The sequence below is a fragment of the Schistocerca nitens genome, chromosome 4 (assembly GCF_023898315.1).
Source record: "Schistocerca nitens isolate TAMUIC-IGC-003100 chromosome 4, iqSchNite1.1, whole genome shotgun sequence".
NCBI lineage: Eukaryota > Metazoa > Arthropoda > Insecta > Orthoptera > Acrididae > Schistocerca > Schistocerca nitens.
Genome location: NC_064617.1, coordinates 508,237,047 through 508,253,019, shown reverse-complemented (window position 1 = coordinate 508,253,019; position 15,973 = coordinate 508,237,047). Strand labels below are relative to the sequence as shown.

Below are 15,973 nucleotides of genomic sequence, written 5' to 3'. Positions count from 1 at the left end.
CGGTTCAATCACACCAGCCAGTCCTGTTCCAATCCGGCCAAATCTGTTACGTGTGGCAAGGATGCCCATGAGGGTGCTTATCCACCTCCATCCCCTCGTTGCATCAACTGTATGGGTGACCACGCTGCTTCCTCTCGAGATTGCCCCATTTTTAAAGACGAAAATCTCATTCAGGAAATCAGAGTGAAGGAAAAGGTGTCGACCTTTGCTGCTCCAAAATTATTCGCCAGTCGACAGCCCACCATGCCTCAGACAGGAAAATACAGCACTGTCCTTGCTTCTCCTCGGCCAACAAAGGAGGCGGCCACGCAGACTTGCGACCTCACCTTTAGTGTCACGGTTGTCAGATCGGCCAGCGCAAAGATCGCCCGTTAAACCTCACCACTTTCGCCTGCCAACTCTATGGCTCACCCTTCATCGGTTTCTGCTAAATCTCGAGCCCAAAAGTCAGACACCAAGACTTCGAAAAAAGAGCATACTCGTGAAGATTTTTTACGTACCCCAACTTCACAACCATCGGTTCCTCCTTCATCTAAACATCATGTTTCCAAGAAGGCTAATAAGAAACCCAGTTCATCTCCTTCTCCGTTAAGGCGTGTCTCATCTACAGCACCACCTGGTGGAAATCGCCCTCGGCCGTCTTCCGTGTCGCCGAGGCGCACTGCTGGCGGCCGATCAACCAGCCGATGGCTGGTGGCAGGAGCTGCTCCTGAACAACCTCTGGATTAGGATCTTGTGCCTTCGGCTGAATGCCATTCCATGCTGTCGGTCGCAAGCTCTGAGCAGTCGTTGAATTGACGGCAACCTTGGTCACATTCCTCCATTTTCTGTTTACCCTATGTCCATTATCCACTGGAATATCCGCGGCATTCGAGCCAATCGGGATGAATTGTCGATCCTCTTATGATCCTACTCGCCTGTCATCTTCTGTCTTCAGGAAACAAAGCTGCGTCCCCTTGACTGCTTTGTTCTCCCCCATTTTCAGTCCATCTGATTTGATCTCCCCTTTGTTGAAGGCACTCCAGCCCATGGAGGACTCATGATACTTCTCCATGATACTCTACATTATCACCCAACCCCCTTAAACACTTCCTTCCAAGCTGTCGCTGTCCGTCTTTCCCTTTCTGGATATACCTTTTCTCTTTGCACTGTATACATTCCATCGTCCACACCAATGGCACGAGCTGATCTCCTTCATCTTCTTGGTCAGCTTCCACCCCCCTATTTTCTGGTTGGGGACTTCAGTGCCCACCACCCGCTTTGGGGATCTCCACATCCTTGTCCACGTGGCTCACTATTGCTAGACGTCTTCCACCAAGCGGATCTAGTTTGCCTCAACACTGGGGTCCCTACATTTTTGTCTGCCTCCATGACAACTTTCTCTCATTTGGACCTTTCGGTCGGTACTGTTCCGCTAGCTCAGCGCTTCGAATGGTTCGCCCTTGATGATACACACTCGAGTGACCACTTTCCATGTGTCCTTAGACTGCAGCCTCAACTGCCATAAACGCGCCCGCGACGCTGGAAGTTTGCCCAAGCCAATTGGACACTTTTTTCATCTCTAGCGACATACGATGACCGTCACTTTCCTAGCGTTGACGATGAGGTCACACATATTACAGACATTATTCTTACAGCTGCGGAATGTTCAATACCACGCACCTCCGAATTGTCCCGGCGCCCCCCCCCCCCCCCAGTTCCTTGGTGGAACGAGGCATGCCGTGACGCAATACGTGAGCGGCGGCGTGCTCTTCGCGTTTTCCACCACCATCCTACTTTGGCCAACTGTATCCGCTATAAGCAGTTCCGTGCGCGATGCCGTCGCGTCATCTGCGATAGCAAGAAGGCAAGCTGGAAATTGTTTATTAGCTCATTTAACACCTTCACTCCCTCGGAAGTTTGTAGTCGGATTCAACGGTTATCAGGTGCGCCTAGTTTCTCCCCGGTCTCTGGGCTCACTGTCGTGCGTGATACGTTAGTGGACCCCATCGCAATTTCTAACTCATTGGGTCAACACTTTGCTGGGAATTCGAGCTCTTCAAATTACCCGCCAGCGTTTCTCCCGAAGAAACGTGCAGCGGAAGTGCAACCTCTTGCTTTCTTCTCTCAAAATCACGAAAGCTATAATACTGTTTTCTCCATGCGGGAACTCCAACATGCACTCTCTTCTTCTCGCTCCTCCGCCCCAGGACCGGATGGTATCCACAGCCCAATGTTGCTGCATTTATCAACCCATAGTCTGCGTTACCTCCTTCGCCTTTATAATCGAATTTGGACCGACAGTACTTTTCCCAGACGATGGCGGGAAGCTATCGTCGTTCCTGTTCCAAAACCTGGAAAGGACAAACATCTCCCCTCTAGCTATCGCCCCATTTCTCTCACGAGTAGTGTATGTAAGGTTTTGGAGCGTATGGTGAATTGCCGTTTAGCTTGGTGGCTGGAGTCCCGCAGTCTTTTAACACCTGCCCAATGCGGTTTCCGAAAGCATCGTTCTGCAGTTGACCATCTTGTTGCTCTCTCTACTTATATCATGAACAATTTTCTCCGGAAACGCCAAACAGTAGCAATATTTTTTGATCTGGAGAGAGCATACGATACCTGTTGGAGGACAGGCATCCTCCGCACACTGTTCTCTTGGGGCTTTCGAGGTCGGCTGCCCCTTTTTCTTCGCGAATTTATGGCAGAGCGCACATATAGAGTGCGGGTGAATACTACTCTCTCCTGTACTTTCTCCCAAGAAAACGGGGTACCCCAGGGCTCCGTTCTAAGTGTTGTGCTGTTTGCCATTGCCATAAATCCAATTATGGATTGTCTCCTTCCTGATGTCTCGGGCTCCCTCTTTGTGGACGATTTTGTGATCTACTACAGCTCTCAACGGACCAGCCTTCTTGAACAACGTCTTCAAGGATGTCTTGATCGCCTCCACTCTTGGAGCATCGAAACCGGCTTCCGTTTTTCTCCCAGTAAGACCGTTTGTGTTAATTTTTGGCGATGTAAGGAGTTTCTTCCACCCTCCTTACATCTAAGACCTATCAACCTTCCGTTTTCGGACGTCGCTAAATTCTTGGGTCTTATGTTTGACAGAAAACTGTGCTGGTCCTCCCACGTTTCCTATCTTTCGGCTCGCTGTCTGCGATCCCTCAACACCCTCTGTGTCCTGAATGGTACCTCTTGGGGAGCGGACCGAGTGGTCCTTCTCCGCCTCTATTGTTCCTTAGTGCACTCGAAATTGGACTATGGAAGCATAGTCTACTCCTCTGCTCGGCCGTCTATTCTTCGGCGTCTTGACTCTCTCCACCACCGTGGATTATGTTTAGTGTCGAGCTTTTTACACCAGCCCTGTGGAAAGCGTTTATGCTGAGACTGCTGAACCTCCGCTGTCCAATTGGCGAGCAGTCCTTCTGAGTCGTTATGCTAGCCATCTGTCTTCCATGCCTGCTAATCCAGCCCATGACATTTTTTTCGACGCCTCCTTGGATGTAGGGTATGCAGTTCGCCCTTCCTCTGTACTACCACCGGGAGTCTACTTCCGTCAACTGCTCCATTCTCTTTCCTTCCGCTTTCCTAAAACCTTCTTGACAACTTGGGGTACAGCACCGCCTTGGCTCCGTCCCCGGATCTGCCTGCTCCGTGACCTTTGTCAATTTCCCAAGGATGGTACCCCTTCACTTGTTTATCGTCTGGCATTTGCTGCTCTATGTGCACAAATGAAGGAAGCCACATTTATTTACACTGATGGCTCGAAAACATCGTTTGGTGTAGGGAGTGCCTATATTGTTGGCGACACCCCAAATCGATTTCGGCTTCCCGACCAGTGTTCGGTTAATACTGCGGAGCTTTACGCTGTTCTACAGGCTGTCCAATACATCCGCCGCCATCAGCGGATGCAGTATGTTATCTGTTCAGATTCTCTCAGCTCTCTCCTCAGTCTCCAAGCTCTCTACCCCGTCCACCCTCTGGTCCACTGGATTCAGGACTGTCTGCGCTTGCTGCACCTGGGGGGCGTCTCGGTGGTGTTGCTCTGGCTCCCAGGACACGTTGGTATATGTGGAAATAAGGTGGCCGATATAGCGGCCAAGGCTGCAGTCTCCCTTCTTCGGCCAGCTATTCGATCGATTCCCTTCGCCGATCTACGGAGCGTTTTATGTCGTCATGTTTTTCTTTTATGGCACGCATATTGGTCGACACTTCCCCATAATAAATTGCTGGACGTGAAAGCTCTTCCCTGTGCTTGGACCTCTTCCTCCCGAACGCGTCGTCGGGAGGAGGTAATTTTAACTAGACTCCGGATAGGGCACTGTCTTTTTAGCCGTCGACATCTTTTAAGCGGCGATCCTCCCCCACTCTGTCCCCACTGCTCTCAGCTGTGAACGGTAAGACACCTTTTAATTGATTGCCCCTATTTTACTCCGTTACGCGCCCGTCTATAGCTGTCGCGTGATATATCGTCCATTTTAGAAGATGACACGCGCTCGGCCGATCGCGTTCTCGAGTTTATTAGTGCCAGTGAGATGACGTCGGTCATTTGAAGCTTTTTTTGGGGACAACCAACCCCTTTCTGTAGTGGATTTTTAAGCCTTCCTTCTGCTTTTAGTTTCTCCAATTTTTTGAGTTTCGTTCCCATTGCTGCTGGTTTCCATTTTCGTTTTTTACTGTTTCCTAAGTCACGGACCGGGCGCTAATGACCATAGCAGTTTTGCGCCCTAAAACCAAAACAAACAAAAAAAAAAAAAAAAAAAAAAGAAATGCTGTAGGGCTCAGCTACCAGATGCCCCTGGGGTCAAATCATTGAGCGACTTATCCATTTAGACGGTATATCCCTCTTGTACACCAGTCAGATCACACATTTTTCTATTGCTACAGGGTTGTCTTCTGCAGTTGACTTTCACTTCTGTTCTCTAGCTCTTACAGACTGTACAGTGGGAAGTGGGCACAGATTTGTACCCGAACAACCAGTTTCTGTTGTGGATCACTCGGTGAATAGTTAAATGATAGACAGAAGACCACAAAAGGTGGATGCCTCAGAAGGCAAATTGGATACGATACAGTTGGAATGCCATCTTTGAACAACAGGAAAGTGCCCAGGGGGTGGACCATATTACCCATGTAATCCACCAAACTGCTGCCAAATCCATTCCGTAGTCTAGCAACCACCTCAGATGATGACGTGTTTCTTGGTCGAATGAAGAATGCCACTCAGCAATCGGAGCCAGGCATGCAACTTTGCGGAAATTCAAACATTGTCCAGCAACAGAAAACCTTCATGTTTTCTGGATAGGGGGACCAACAACAACAACAAGGCAAGTGATAAAAGAATGGAAGAGGAAATCTTGGAAGGAATTTGTGACATCCATTAATCGGTGCACTTTCACTACACACATTTGGGAATCAGTGAGAAGGATTTCAGGCAATGAAGTTACACTGTCCCTTAGAGCCTTTTTGAGGAATGGCATCTTGATGGACTTGCCCTAAGACATGGCTCAAATTTAGCTGAACATTTTTTAACGTAACTTCGTCATTCACACAAACTCATCAGATTCAGATGTTCCGTAGAATTGTGAAGATGAGGAGGCTCTGCCTTTTCTTGTGCTATGAAGAGCTCTACAATCTTCTGTTCTCCATGTGGGAAATGGAATCTGCTCTCGCAGCAGCCAAAGGCATACTCCAGGACCAGATCAGATTCATTATACCATGCTACATCAAACTCTGCAGCCAAAGACCAGTTCCTTTCTTGTTTCAGTTACATCTGTTTTCTTGTGTGTTCTGTCTCTCTCTCTCTCTCTCTCTCTCTCTGTGTGTGTGTGTGTGTGTGTGTGTGTGTGTGTGTGTGTGGATTTTTTATACATTCCATGTGGGAAAAATATATCTAAAAACAAAGATTCTGTAACTTACCAAACGAAAGCGTTGGTACATTGATAGAGACAATAACAAACACAAAGCCACACACGAGTTTCGAGCTTTCGCAACCCAAGGTTGCTTCATCGGGAAAGAGGGAAGGAGAGTGAAAGACGAAAGAATGTGGGTTTTAAGGGAGAGGGTAAGGAGTCATTCCCCTCTCGGGAGCGAAAGACTTACCTTACACACACGCGCGCACACACACACACACACACACCCATCTGCAATATACAGACATACATATGTCTGCTTGCGTTTGTATATGTGCAGATGGATGTGTGTGTGTGTGTGTGTGTGTGTGTGTGTGTGTGTGTGTGTGTGTGTACCTGTCCCTTTTTCCCCCCTAAGGTAAGTCCTTCCGCTCCCGGGATTGGAATGACTCCTTACCCTCTCCCTTAAAACCCGCATCCTTTCATCTTTCCCTCTCCTTCCCTCTTTCCTGATGAAGCAACCTTGGGTTGCGAAAGCTTGAAATTTGTGTGTGTGTTTGTGTTTGTTATTGTCTCTATCAACGTACCAATGCTTTCGTTTGGTAAGTTACAGAATCTCTGTTTTTTTTATATATATATAATGTCGAAATGCAACAGTTCCCGGTGTAAAACCTGTCCCATGCACCCTCCCACCACCACCTACTCCAGTCCTGTAACCCGGAAGGTGTACACGATCAAAGGCAGAGCCACGTGTGAAAGCACCCACGTGATTTACCAACTGACCTGCCTACACTGTGAAGCTTTCTATGTGGGAATGACCAGTAACAAACTGTCCATTCGCGTGAACGGACACAGGCAGACAGTGTTTGTTGGTAATGATCACCCTGTGGCTGAACATGCCTTGGTGCACGGCCAGCACATCTTGGCACCGTGTTACACAGACCGAGTTATCTGGATACTTCCCACTAACACCAACCTATCAGAACTCCGGAGATGGGAACTTGCCCTTCAATATATTCTCTCTTCCCGTTACCCACCAGGCCTCAACCTCCGCTAACTTAAAGTTGCCGCCGCTCATACCTCACCTGTCATTCAACATCATCTTTGCCTCTGTACTCCCACCTCGACTGACATCTCTGCCCAAACTCTTTGCCTTTACATATGTCTGTATATATATGTGTGTGTGTGTGTGTGTGCGTGCGTGCGTGCGTGCGTGCGTGCGCGCGTGCGCGCGCGCGCGCGCGTGCGCGCGATTGTATACCTGTCCCCTTTTCCCCCTAAGGTAAGTCTTCGGCTCCCGGGATTGGAATGACTCCTTACCCTCTCTCTTAAAACCCACATCCTTTCGTCTTTCCCTCTCCTTCCCTCTTTCCTGATGAAGCAACCGTGGGTTGCGAAAGCTTGAATTTTGTGTGTGTGTTTGTGTTTGTATACACACACATGAATGGCAACTACACAAATATCTGCTACTTCTTATTCGGTCCTTCCTCAAGGAAAAATGCTTTCGCTATCACTTTGATGATGTCTTGTCTGACTGCTTTGTTGAGAATTGGATCCCCAAGGAGACCATTTGGCTAATCACATTTTTGTTGTTTTTCATATTTGTGGTACATGAAGTTCAGAACTCTAATATCACTCAACCAAAGCAGATTCAAGCAACCGTGAATAATTCCCAAGAAAATCTCTCTTGAAGATTTTGATGGATTTTACTCAATAAATTCAGGTGAATGTCATGACCGGCTGCATAGCTCATTGGGCAGTGTTGGAGATCGGTAATTGAGTGATTGTTAGAGCGCTGGTTCGGATCTTATTATGGTCTTCTTTGTTCTGGTTGAATATGTACATCATTTAAATATACTAATAATGAAATATATGCTAATTAACACCTCTAATGATTTTTTTATGAAAAAGTGCTGCCTCTTGTTTCTAATTACATATCACTTAGATTGCAAATATAAATTCTTAATCATTGATATTTTATCAGATTGTTAATAATTTAAACAATCTTTATTAATAATCTTTTATAAAATATCGATAATTCAGAATTTGTATTTGCTGTGCATGTGATTCGTAATTGAATACAGGAAGTAGTGTATTTTTGAGAAAATATGATTATTTATTAGACGTGTGTTAACTATCATATATTTCATGAATTTTATATTTAAATGATGTAGGTATTCAAAATAAACAAAAAAATGGAATGAAATGAAAGACCATAGCAAAAGTCAAACCAGCCATCCATTGATTGCCTGATTACCATTTACCAATACTACTGAGTGAGTCATGCAGCCCATGATGAAAGTTATTTTATTTTTAGTGAACTGAAGATCCTCGGAAAGCTTTAAAGTCTTGTTTTCTCGAAAATTTTTGAGAGTTGAATCGAACAGCTTTCACTGATTGATATTAAAGTTCTGAACTTCACATACCAGAAATAAAAAAATTACGAAAATCTGATTGACTGAAGGTCCGGTCTCCTTGTCAGTGCTGCACTGTTCACAATAGCTATCAATGGCATCTCCTCTGCAGTCAAAAGCCCTGTTAAAAGTTCTTTGTGGGTTACTTCGTGATCTTCTATTCTTCCTCCAGTCGCTGGCACAATGAGGCAACTACAGTTGACCATCAGGAGGCTGGAAATTTGTGTCAATAACACAGGTTTAAGTTCTCACCAGAGAAGTCTTGTTGAAGTTTTAACCAACCAGAGCTCATGATGGGGGGCCAATGTTTTTAATCTTAAGGACAATGTCCATTTTTTGGGCCTACTTCTTCACATGAAATAAACCTGGCTGCCGCACTTGAAAGACCTGCAAACAAAGAGCATCTTATCATTGAATATTTTCAATTGCCTTTGCGGAAAGCTATAGGGAGCTGTCGGGTCCCATCTTCTGTATTTTTCAGAGCATGATTAGATTATGACACTGTGGTTTATCAATCAGTAAATGCCCCCTACCTCAAGATATTAGATGCTGTCCAACATGAGGGCATTCAGATATTGACTGGAGCCTATCATGCCAACTCAGTGTGTTCTGTGTGTAGAGGCTGGTCAACCCCCATTCAGAATTTGGTGGCACTTCTTCCTGGCTTGATAATCCCTGGAAATCTTTGCATTGTCTAAGTTATTGCCATTTAGTGTGGACTCCCACATTGTTTAGGAATTGGCTACATGCCTTCAAGCCATTCAGGATACATGCTGTCTCACAGATCTGAATGTATGAAACATATGAAAGGCACTGCCACTTTGGTGTCGTCAGAGACCCAAAGTCATTTTAAACTTGACACAATGGAAGAAAACTTATACTGTAGATGAAGTTTTTTTACAGATCTGTTTTCTTCAGCTAAAAGTATGTGCTACAATTTTATCATTACATGTACAGGTGGTTCCCAGCAAGGGAAGGCACTAAGTTGTTCCACTGTTGCCGTGATGGGATTGTTTGATTTTTAATTTAATTTACAGATTATGATTCGCAGTTATGTGAAGTTACGACAGCATTAGAGCGGATACAGAGGTATCAAAGAACAAGGTGCCTCATCTGTTCTGACTTCCTCAGTGCACTACAGACAGTACACCAAATGTTTCCAGTAGTAGACAAGATGATTCAGATCATCCATGACACCTTAAAGTGGATCCAACATCTAGGCAAGGAGTTGGTCTTTCACTGGGTACCATGTCATGTCAGAATACAGGGAAATTATACAACTGACAAAAGAAGTCTGTAGGTATGTTGTACTTTGATGTGTTATCCCCATGCACACTGTCATCTCATTGTCTGAAAGAGGACATTGCTCCGTAACACATGGTTTCTTCCTCCAGTGGGAGCATCAACCAGTCCATGAAGTTTGTAGTGTACCACTTCCGGTCCATCATGTTTTAGCTGTATGTGTTCTATATACTGACAGAAGACAACTGCCACTAAAATTTCACGGTGGGTCTGTGTACAGTTTAAACGTTTTGCCCACAAGAATCATACTGTCTTACATAATTCAGCTTTGAAGTATGTTTCCAGTCGCCATGCAGTTTGAATCGCACACTATAATGCACCTGTTACCTGTACCGTAGCAGAATTGCATCTGCCACAAACCTAGAGCATGTACCCTCTTCTGGCAATGCACTATGCTTGTTGCATAGCACAGGATGACAAGTGTAGGTTACTTTCTGAAGTTTTAAGTAAGTTGATTGTAATGGGCTACAAGCAATAAAACAACATTGTCTTCAGCATGGAGGTAATGTTAGTATTGGCTGCTTAAAGTGTGCACAATATATAGAGAAAATAATTCCAATAGGAAAAAATTTGTATGTTAATTGTTCAGTATGTGCTGAAATGAGGAGGTACCTGGCTGTAGAACAATGTTGGCTTGATGTTAGGCTGTTTACCCATAATTTGTAGACCCTGTCATATGAATAACAAATACAAAAGAAAAAGAGGACATTTTCTTCATGCTTTGTTGGAGAATTAATCCCTCATTATTGGGATGTTGGAGTTTGCTTCAAGTCCATAACAATTTTTGTGTGATGAGTATCCACGAGTTGATTTGTGTAAAAGGAGGATATGCCATTTGTTAAGTTAGATCTGTAACAGTACTGACATAGCAAGTGAAACACAGGAAATTTCTCTGTTATTGGATTTTAAATTTGTTTGAATGCTCACAGAAAATGAATGCAATTTTATTTTCTGAAAATGAAATTGTGATATTATTTCTTTACTCTCATGTTAGACACCTATGTTTCTGTTGTTGAAAGCATTTGTTCTACCCTGTCAGTCCAAAAAGTTTCGAGACTGGATTAATAAAAATGGAGAGGAGTTAAGGTAGTGGTTTTAATGGTTCAGGTGCTGTTTGTAGTGCTGCCCCTCCCAATTTGAGTACAAAACACAGACCATTCATGCAAAATTGTCAGAAAAGTCCTTCTTATTCAACTTGCGCATCACATTGAGTTGAATGTTGGTTATGTCATTAAAGTGAATTTCTAAACTAAGTTGTCTTGTGATAGGTTCATACTGATAACATATTCTTGTCACATGTAACGATTTTTTGCAGAAAATTTCAGTCAAGTCAAGGCAGGCGTCCGTGCATTGCTTTTTTGTTTGGGAGTCAAGCTGTGCGCTGCAAACTTTGCGCACACATTTGTATTTTTTTAAACATTCGGGAGATGTCTTGAATACTTGGCTTAGAGGTGTTGCTCCATTGTAATAAGTTACATGACAATGTTGACACATTATGGCTGCATGGCCACTACTTAATGTTACCTGCTCACAACTGACTCGTTGAATGCACGTCTGTTGGGCACAGCTGTCGCTGTAGTATAGTATGCGTCACTCATAAATAAGGAATAAAATAAGTTTTGGATCTTTTTGGGCAGATGGTGTATTCAGTTGTTTGTTTGATAACACACATGCCTATGTTTGACACATTTACATATGTTTAATTGAAATAATAGCATCTTAATTTTGATTTCAGGATGAAGAGCATAGCTGATTATTTCCACATTCCAGAGAAGATCTGTGCTAACAGCTTTGAAGTCACAGACAGCATGGAGACTAGTAGTAGTAAAAATAGTCATATTTTTGTACAGAAAGTTAAATTGAACATACAGTTAAAAGAATCCTCTGAAACTTGTGCATTAACTTCTCAGGTGGTAAAAAAAGCATCATCAGAGAAAAGTCAGAGGGTAAATGTAGCAGATAATGTCTGCAAGGATAGCACCTCTCAGGAAAAGGATGCTGATGCAACTGCCAACAATTTATTGAAAGGCAAAGATGACAATGTTGCTCATGAAATGAGGATGAAGAATATTGGTAGAAGGAAAAGAGTGGCGGCACTTGAGAAGCCAGTGTCAAAGCAGATTAAAAGACTGAAACATTCATATGTCATTGTAGAATCAGATAGTGTGGATGATGATGACGATGATAATATTATTGATGATGATGATGATGATGATGATGATGATGATGACGACAACAATTGTGGTGGTGGTGGTGGTGGTGGTGGTGGTGGTGGTCGTGTTAAAAGAAAGGGAAAGAGAGATACTAAAAAGGCATTTAAAGAATCTCGAAGTTCCAGTCAAAAACAGAAAAAGAAACGAAAGGCAGATTTGGGGGACTCTGCCAGAGCAGAAGGAAGAAGTGGTGCCAAGCGGTTAAGAGTGTCTCCTAAAGCTTTAAGACAACATAAAGATCGCAATTCTGACAAAAGAGTTCTGCCAACAGTAAAACATGAAATCAAGTCTACAGACAGTGGAAATCTGCAAGAAGAAAATCCTGTATTGCCTGATGAAAATACTTTGAAGAAAAATAACATGTTTGGAAAGCTTGATATTACCATTACAAAGTCAGACCGTATTGTTAACAATGTAAAAGTATCTACAGCAGAGAGCGAAAGTGAAATCAATTGTGATGAGATGTCTACAGATAACAAACTTGAAAATACTGTTTCAAGTAGCTTATCTGATTGTGAACAGAAAAAGAAAAAACAAAATAATTTTCACAACAATGTATCCCCAGATGAAGAGACAAGAAGGCAAAGCAATCTTTTTAATTATTTTGGTAAGGTTCCAAAACAAGATATTAAATCTAAACCAGACAGAATTGAAGTACAGGCCATAGTGCATACTCCTGTTTCTTCTTTTAGAGGGAAGAACAGTAGCTCAAAACTTAGAATTAGAAAGCCAAAAAAAGGAAAAGCTTTATCACATGCAGCTGAAGCTGCAGATGAGATTGAAGTGTTAGGAAGTGAAGATTTATCTGTAAATCAAGATGAAGGCACTAATGCAAGAAATGCTGAAGCAATAACAGTTGCTGAGAACAGTCAATTAAATACTTCAGTTTCATCAATAGTAAATGAAGATATTAAAGAGAAACTTTCTTCCCCCGGAAAAGGTTGGAAACTAAGAATACGTCTTAGAGATGCTACTGCTGATGGAAATGAAGAATTGTCAAGTACAGGTTTGTTGATTTTTCTGCTTACTGCTTGATAGTGTTGTTTTGAGAATTGTTTAATTTTTAAGATCTTGAGAGAGAGAGAGAGAGAGAGAGAGAGAGAGAGAGAGAGAGAGAGAGAGAGAATTTCAATACATTTATTGTGTGTTTGTCACTTGTTCTACCCTAGCGTTTGTGTTGGTGCATGTAGGTCATTTGGTAGTAAGGATTGTATAGAGAACCAAGTAATGCAAGTCTTAGAATAATCCATTAATAGTGTGTGGTATATTTTAAAAGATCCTCAACACAGCTTAATAAAAGGGTGAATCCACCAGAGGATGAATTTAATATTATTAATCAGAGTTGAAGTAGGCAGGCCTCAAAAATGGGGGGGGGGGGGGGGGGGGGAGCAACCGAAAGTAAAAAGAGTGTGCCATAGGACATGGGGAGCGACTCTCAGGCTGAGTGTCGAACTAGTGCATTGGATACTAATTTGTGTCCTCACAATGAGCGAAATGTATCAGAAAGAAAATGATGAAGTAAAAATAGTTGTTTACTTAGTTTAAGCATGGGACAGTAATTTAGTGTCATGGTCAAGTTCAGTTTTTTCTGTCCTGCCCACAGTCTGTTCTTGGATCTCCCATGGTGTTGGCATTTCATGTTGAGGTATTTTGCCGACAGTGCATTCTGACAGTGTTGTCCAGCAACATGGTGCCCACATGACTTGCAGCAATACATAAACAACATTACTGGCCACTACTGCCCAGCAACACATTTTTGGGCCAGAAGCTTGTACACAGGGCTACATTATTGTCACAAAATGGATGAACACGAGCTAGTGGGAGTGAGTGCAGATCTGCTGCTTTTATGCCACCCAAGGAATCCCAAGGCATAAAGTTAGAAAGAACAAGAGAAATCAGGATTTTTTTACTTTTTTTAAGTGAGCAGAATGATTCAGAAAATTTATCTCATAAACTGATGCTGGATACATACCTTTTCAGATTTTACCAGAATGTTAAAATAATATTTTGAATATCTTACACAACCAATTGGTCTAAAAATAATCAAAACCGATATAAATATTGGAGTGTGTAAGCCAGTTACAACCCAGTTGGTTATTTTCCTGTGGTTTTTAGCTACTGATGATATGTACGGAAATTTAATGTACCTCCTTAAAGTGCACTATACATCAAGAAGTGATTTGGTAATTGAAATGTGCAGTGCTTTGGTAGAACTTGAGGAGTCATTAAGGCAAGTCTGAAATTAGAAAACAATTGTTATTTACATTTTCTTTTTGTTCACCAGCACACTCCACTGTTTACGCTATCAACTCCTACTTACGGCATGTCTCGAGATAACATGAAACTCGTGACATCAAATGCATACAATGCAGACAAAGAACCACCTGTACTTCCACTCTTCCTATGCTCCATCCCCCTGCGGGTTTGGGGGTTAGAATAGGCCCGCGGTATTCCTGCCTGTCGTAAGAGGCGACTAAAAGGAGTCTCACATGTTTCGGCCTTATGTGATGGTCCCCTCTCGGGTTTGACCTCCATCTTTCTAAATTATTCCGAAGAGCGAGCCAATTGGGGAAGGGCGCCTTACATGGTGCACTGTATCCGTCGTGCATTGAGACCTTTAGCCGGCTTTTTCATCGTTGCAATGGTGTCCCGCTTGTTTTCCATCTCTTGGGTACGATTACCACCCTGCACTCTGCAGTGTTGCTTTTAACTGCGACGACGACCTTGGACTTCCTTGCACCTAAGATCCAGCCCGGTAGCCAGTCCGTTGTGGTGGGGCCGCCATGTACCCTGTTGGTTGTAGCCCCCTGACAACACAGGGATCGCTCTTCTGATGCCTGCGCCATTAACTCCCCATGTATGCCAAGGAGTAGATGCCCATCTCCCTGGGGCATCAGGATTCCCGGCAATGGCCATCCTGCCAGGTGGCTATTGCTGTGGCTGGGTGGCACCCGTGCGGAGGGCCCTTGGTCGGAGTAGGTGGCATCAGGGCGGATGACCCGCAATGAAGCGTGGTACATCATCTCTTGCTGGTGGGCCTCCACCAGTAGTCTCTAAGCGATCGAGGTCTAACCTCAACGGCAGGAAATACGAACCACGATCATTTCCCTCCCTGGCCACTCCATGGGAGGAACATATGGCAAAAGAAGGCAGTGGGGAATATTCACCCCGGTACCTCGTGTGTACGCGGGTTGATGGGGACTCGTTTATGTCGACCAAGCCCCAGTTTTTTGTGGAGCATTTAGAGGACAAGTTTGGGGAGGTGGAGGGCTTGTCCAAGATGCGCTCTGGTTCTGTGCTCATCAAAACGGCATCCTCTGCCCAGTCACGGATGTTGCTCAATTGTGACACGTTGGGGGATGTTTCAGTTAGCATCACGCCGCATAAGAGTCTCAACATGGTCCAGGGTATTATATTCCACAGGGATCTTCTTCTGCAGTCCGACGATGAATTACGCGCCAACCTCGAACGACAAGGTGTTCACTTCGTCCGGCGCGTACATCGGGGTCCGAGGGATAATCAGGTAGCCACCGGTGCCTTCATCTTGGCCTTAGAGGGTGATGTCTTACCCAAAAAGGTTATGGTGATGGTTTACCGTTGTGATGTGAAGCCATATATCCCTCCTTCGATGCGGTGTTTTAAGTGCTGGAAGTTCGGGCACATGTCATCTCGCTGTACTTCCAGCATCACCTGTCGAGATTGTGGCCGTCCTTCCCATCCCGATACTCCATGTGCCCCACCTCCTATCTGTGTTAACTGTGGAGAACACCATTCCCCCTGCTCACTGGACTGTAGGATCTTCCAGAAGGAAAGGAAGATAATGGAATATAAGACTCTGGACCGCCTGACCTACACCGAGACAAGGCGGAAATATGAGCGGCTACATCCTGTGCCCATGACATCCACCTATGCCGCCGCTGCAACAGCGGTCCGATCCTCTCCCGTGTTGTCACGTACTGTTGCCTCTCAGCTATGTCAGAATGAACCGGCCCCCTTGGTTGTGGGGGGCACTTCCCCCTCTGTTGCTCCATCTACTCCAGGAGCAACACCACCCCAACCATCGGGGACATTCGTCCCCCTTCCCAGCCGGAGAAGCGTGAGGCTTCTTCGGCTACTCTAGCCAGGAAGGGGTCCCTTGGGGCCCTCCCTTCCCAGGCTTTGCCCAGTGCCAAAGCGGACACCTGCAAAATTTTGAAACAACAACCGGTCGCTGGTCATA

General features: G+C 44.4%; 1 protein-coding gene across 3 annotated transcripts in view; it reads left to right on the top strand.

Moving 5' to 3' along the window:
- The window catches only part of LOC126251803 (ATPase family AAA domain-containing protein 5), a 136,730-nt gene that overhangs the window by 48,180 nt on the left and 72,577 nt on the right, over positions 1–15,973 (top strand). For all 3 annotated transcript variants that reach the window (XM_049952443.1, XM_049952442.1, XM_049952444.1), the window contains one exon: positions 11,277–12,760. In XM_049952443.1, coding sequence (XP_049808400.1) covers positions 11,278–12,760 — 1,483 coding nt within the window. In that variant the 5' untranslated portion in view covers position 11,277. The remainder of the gene's footprint in view (positions 1–11,276; positions 12,761–15,973) is intronic.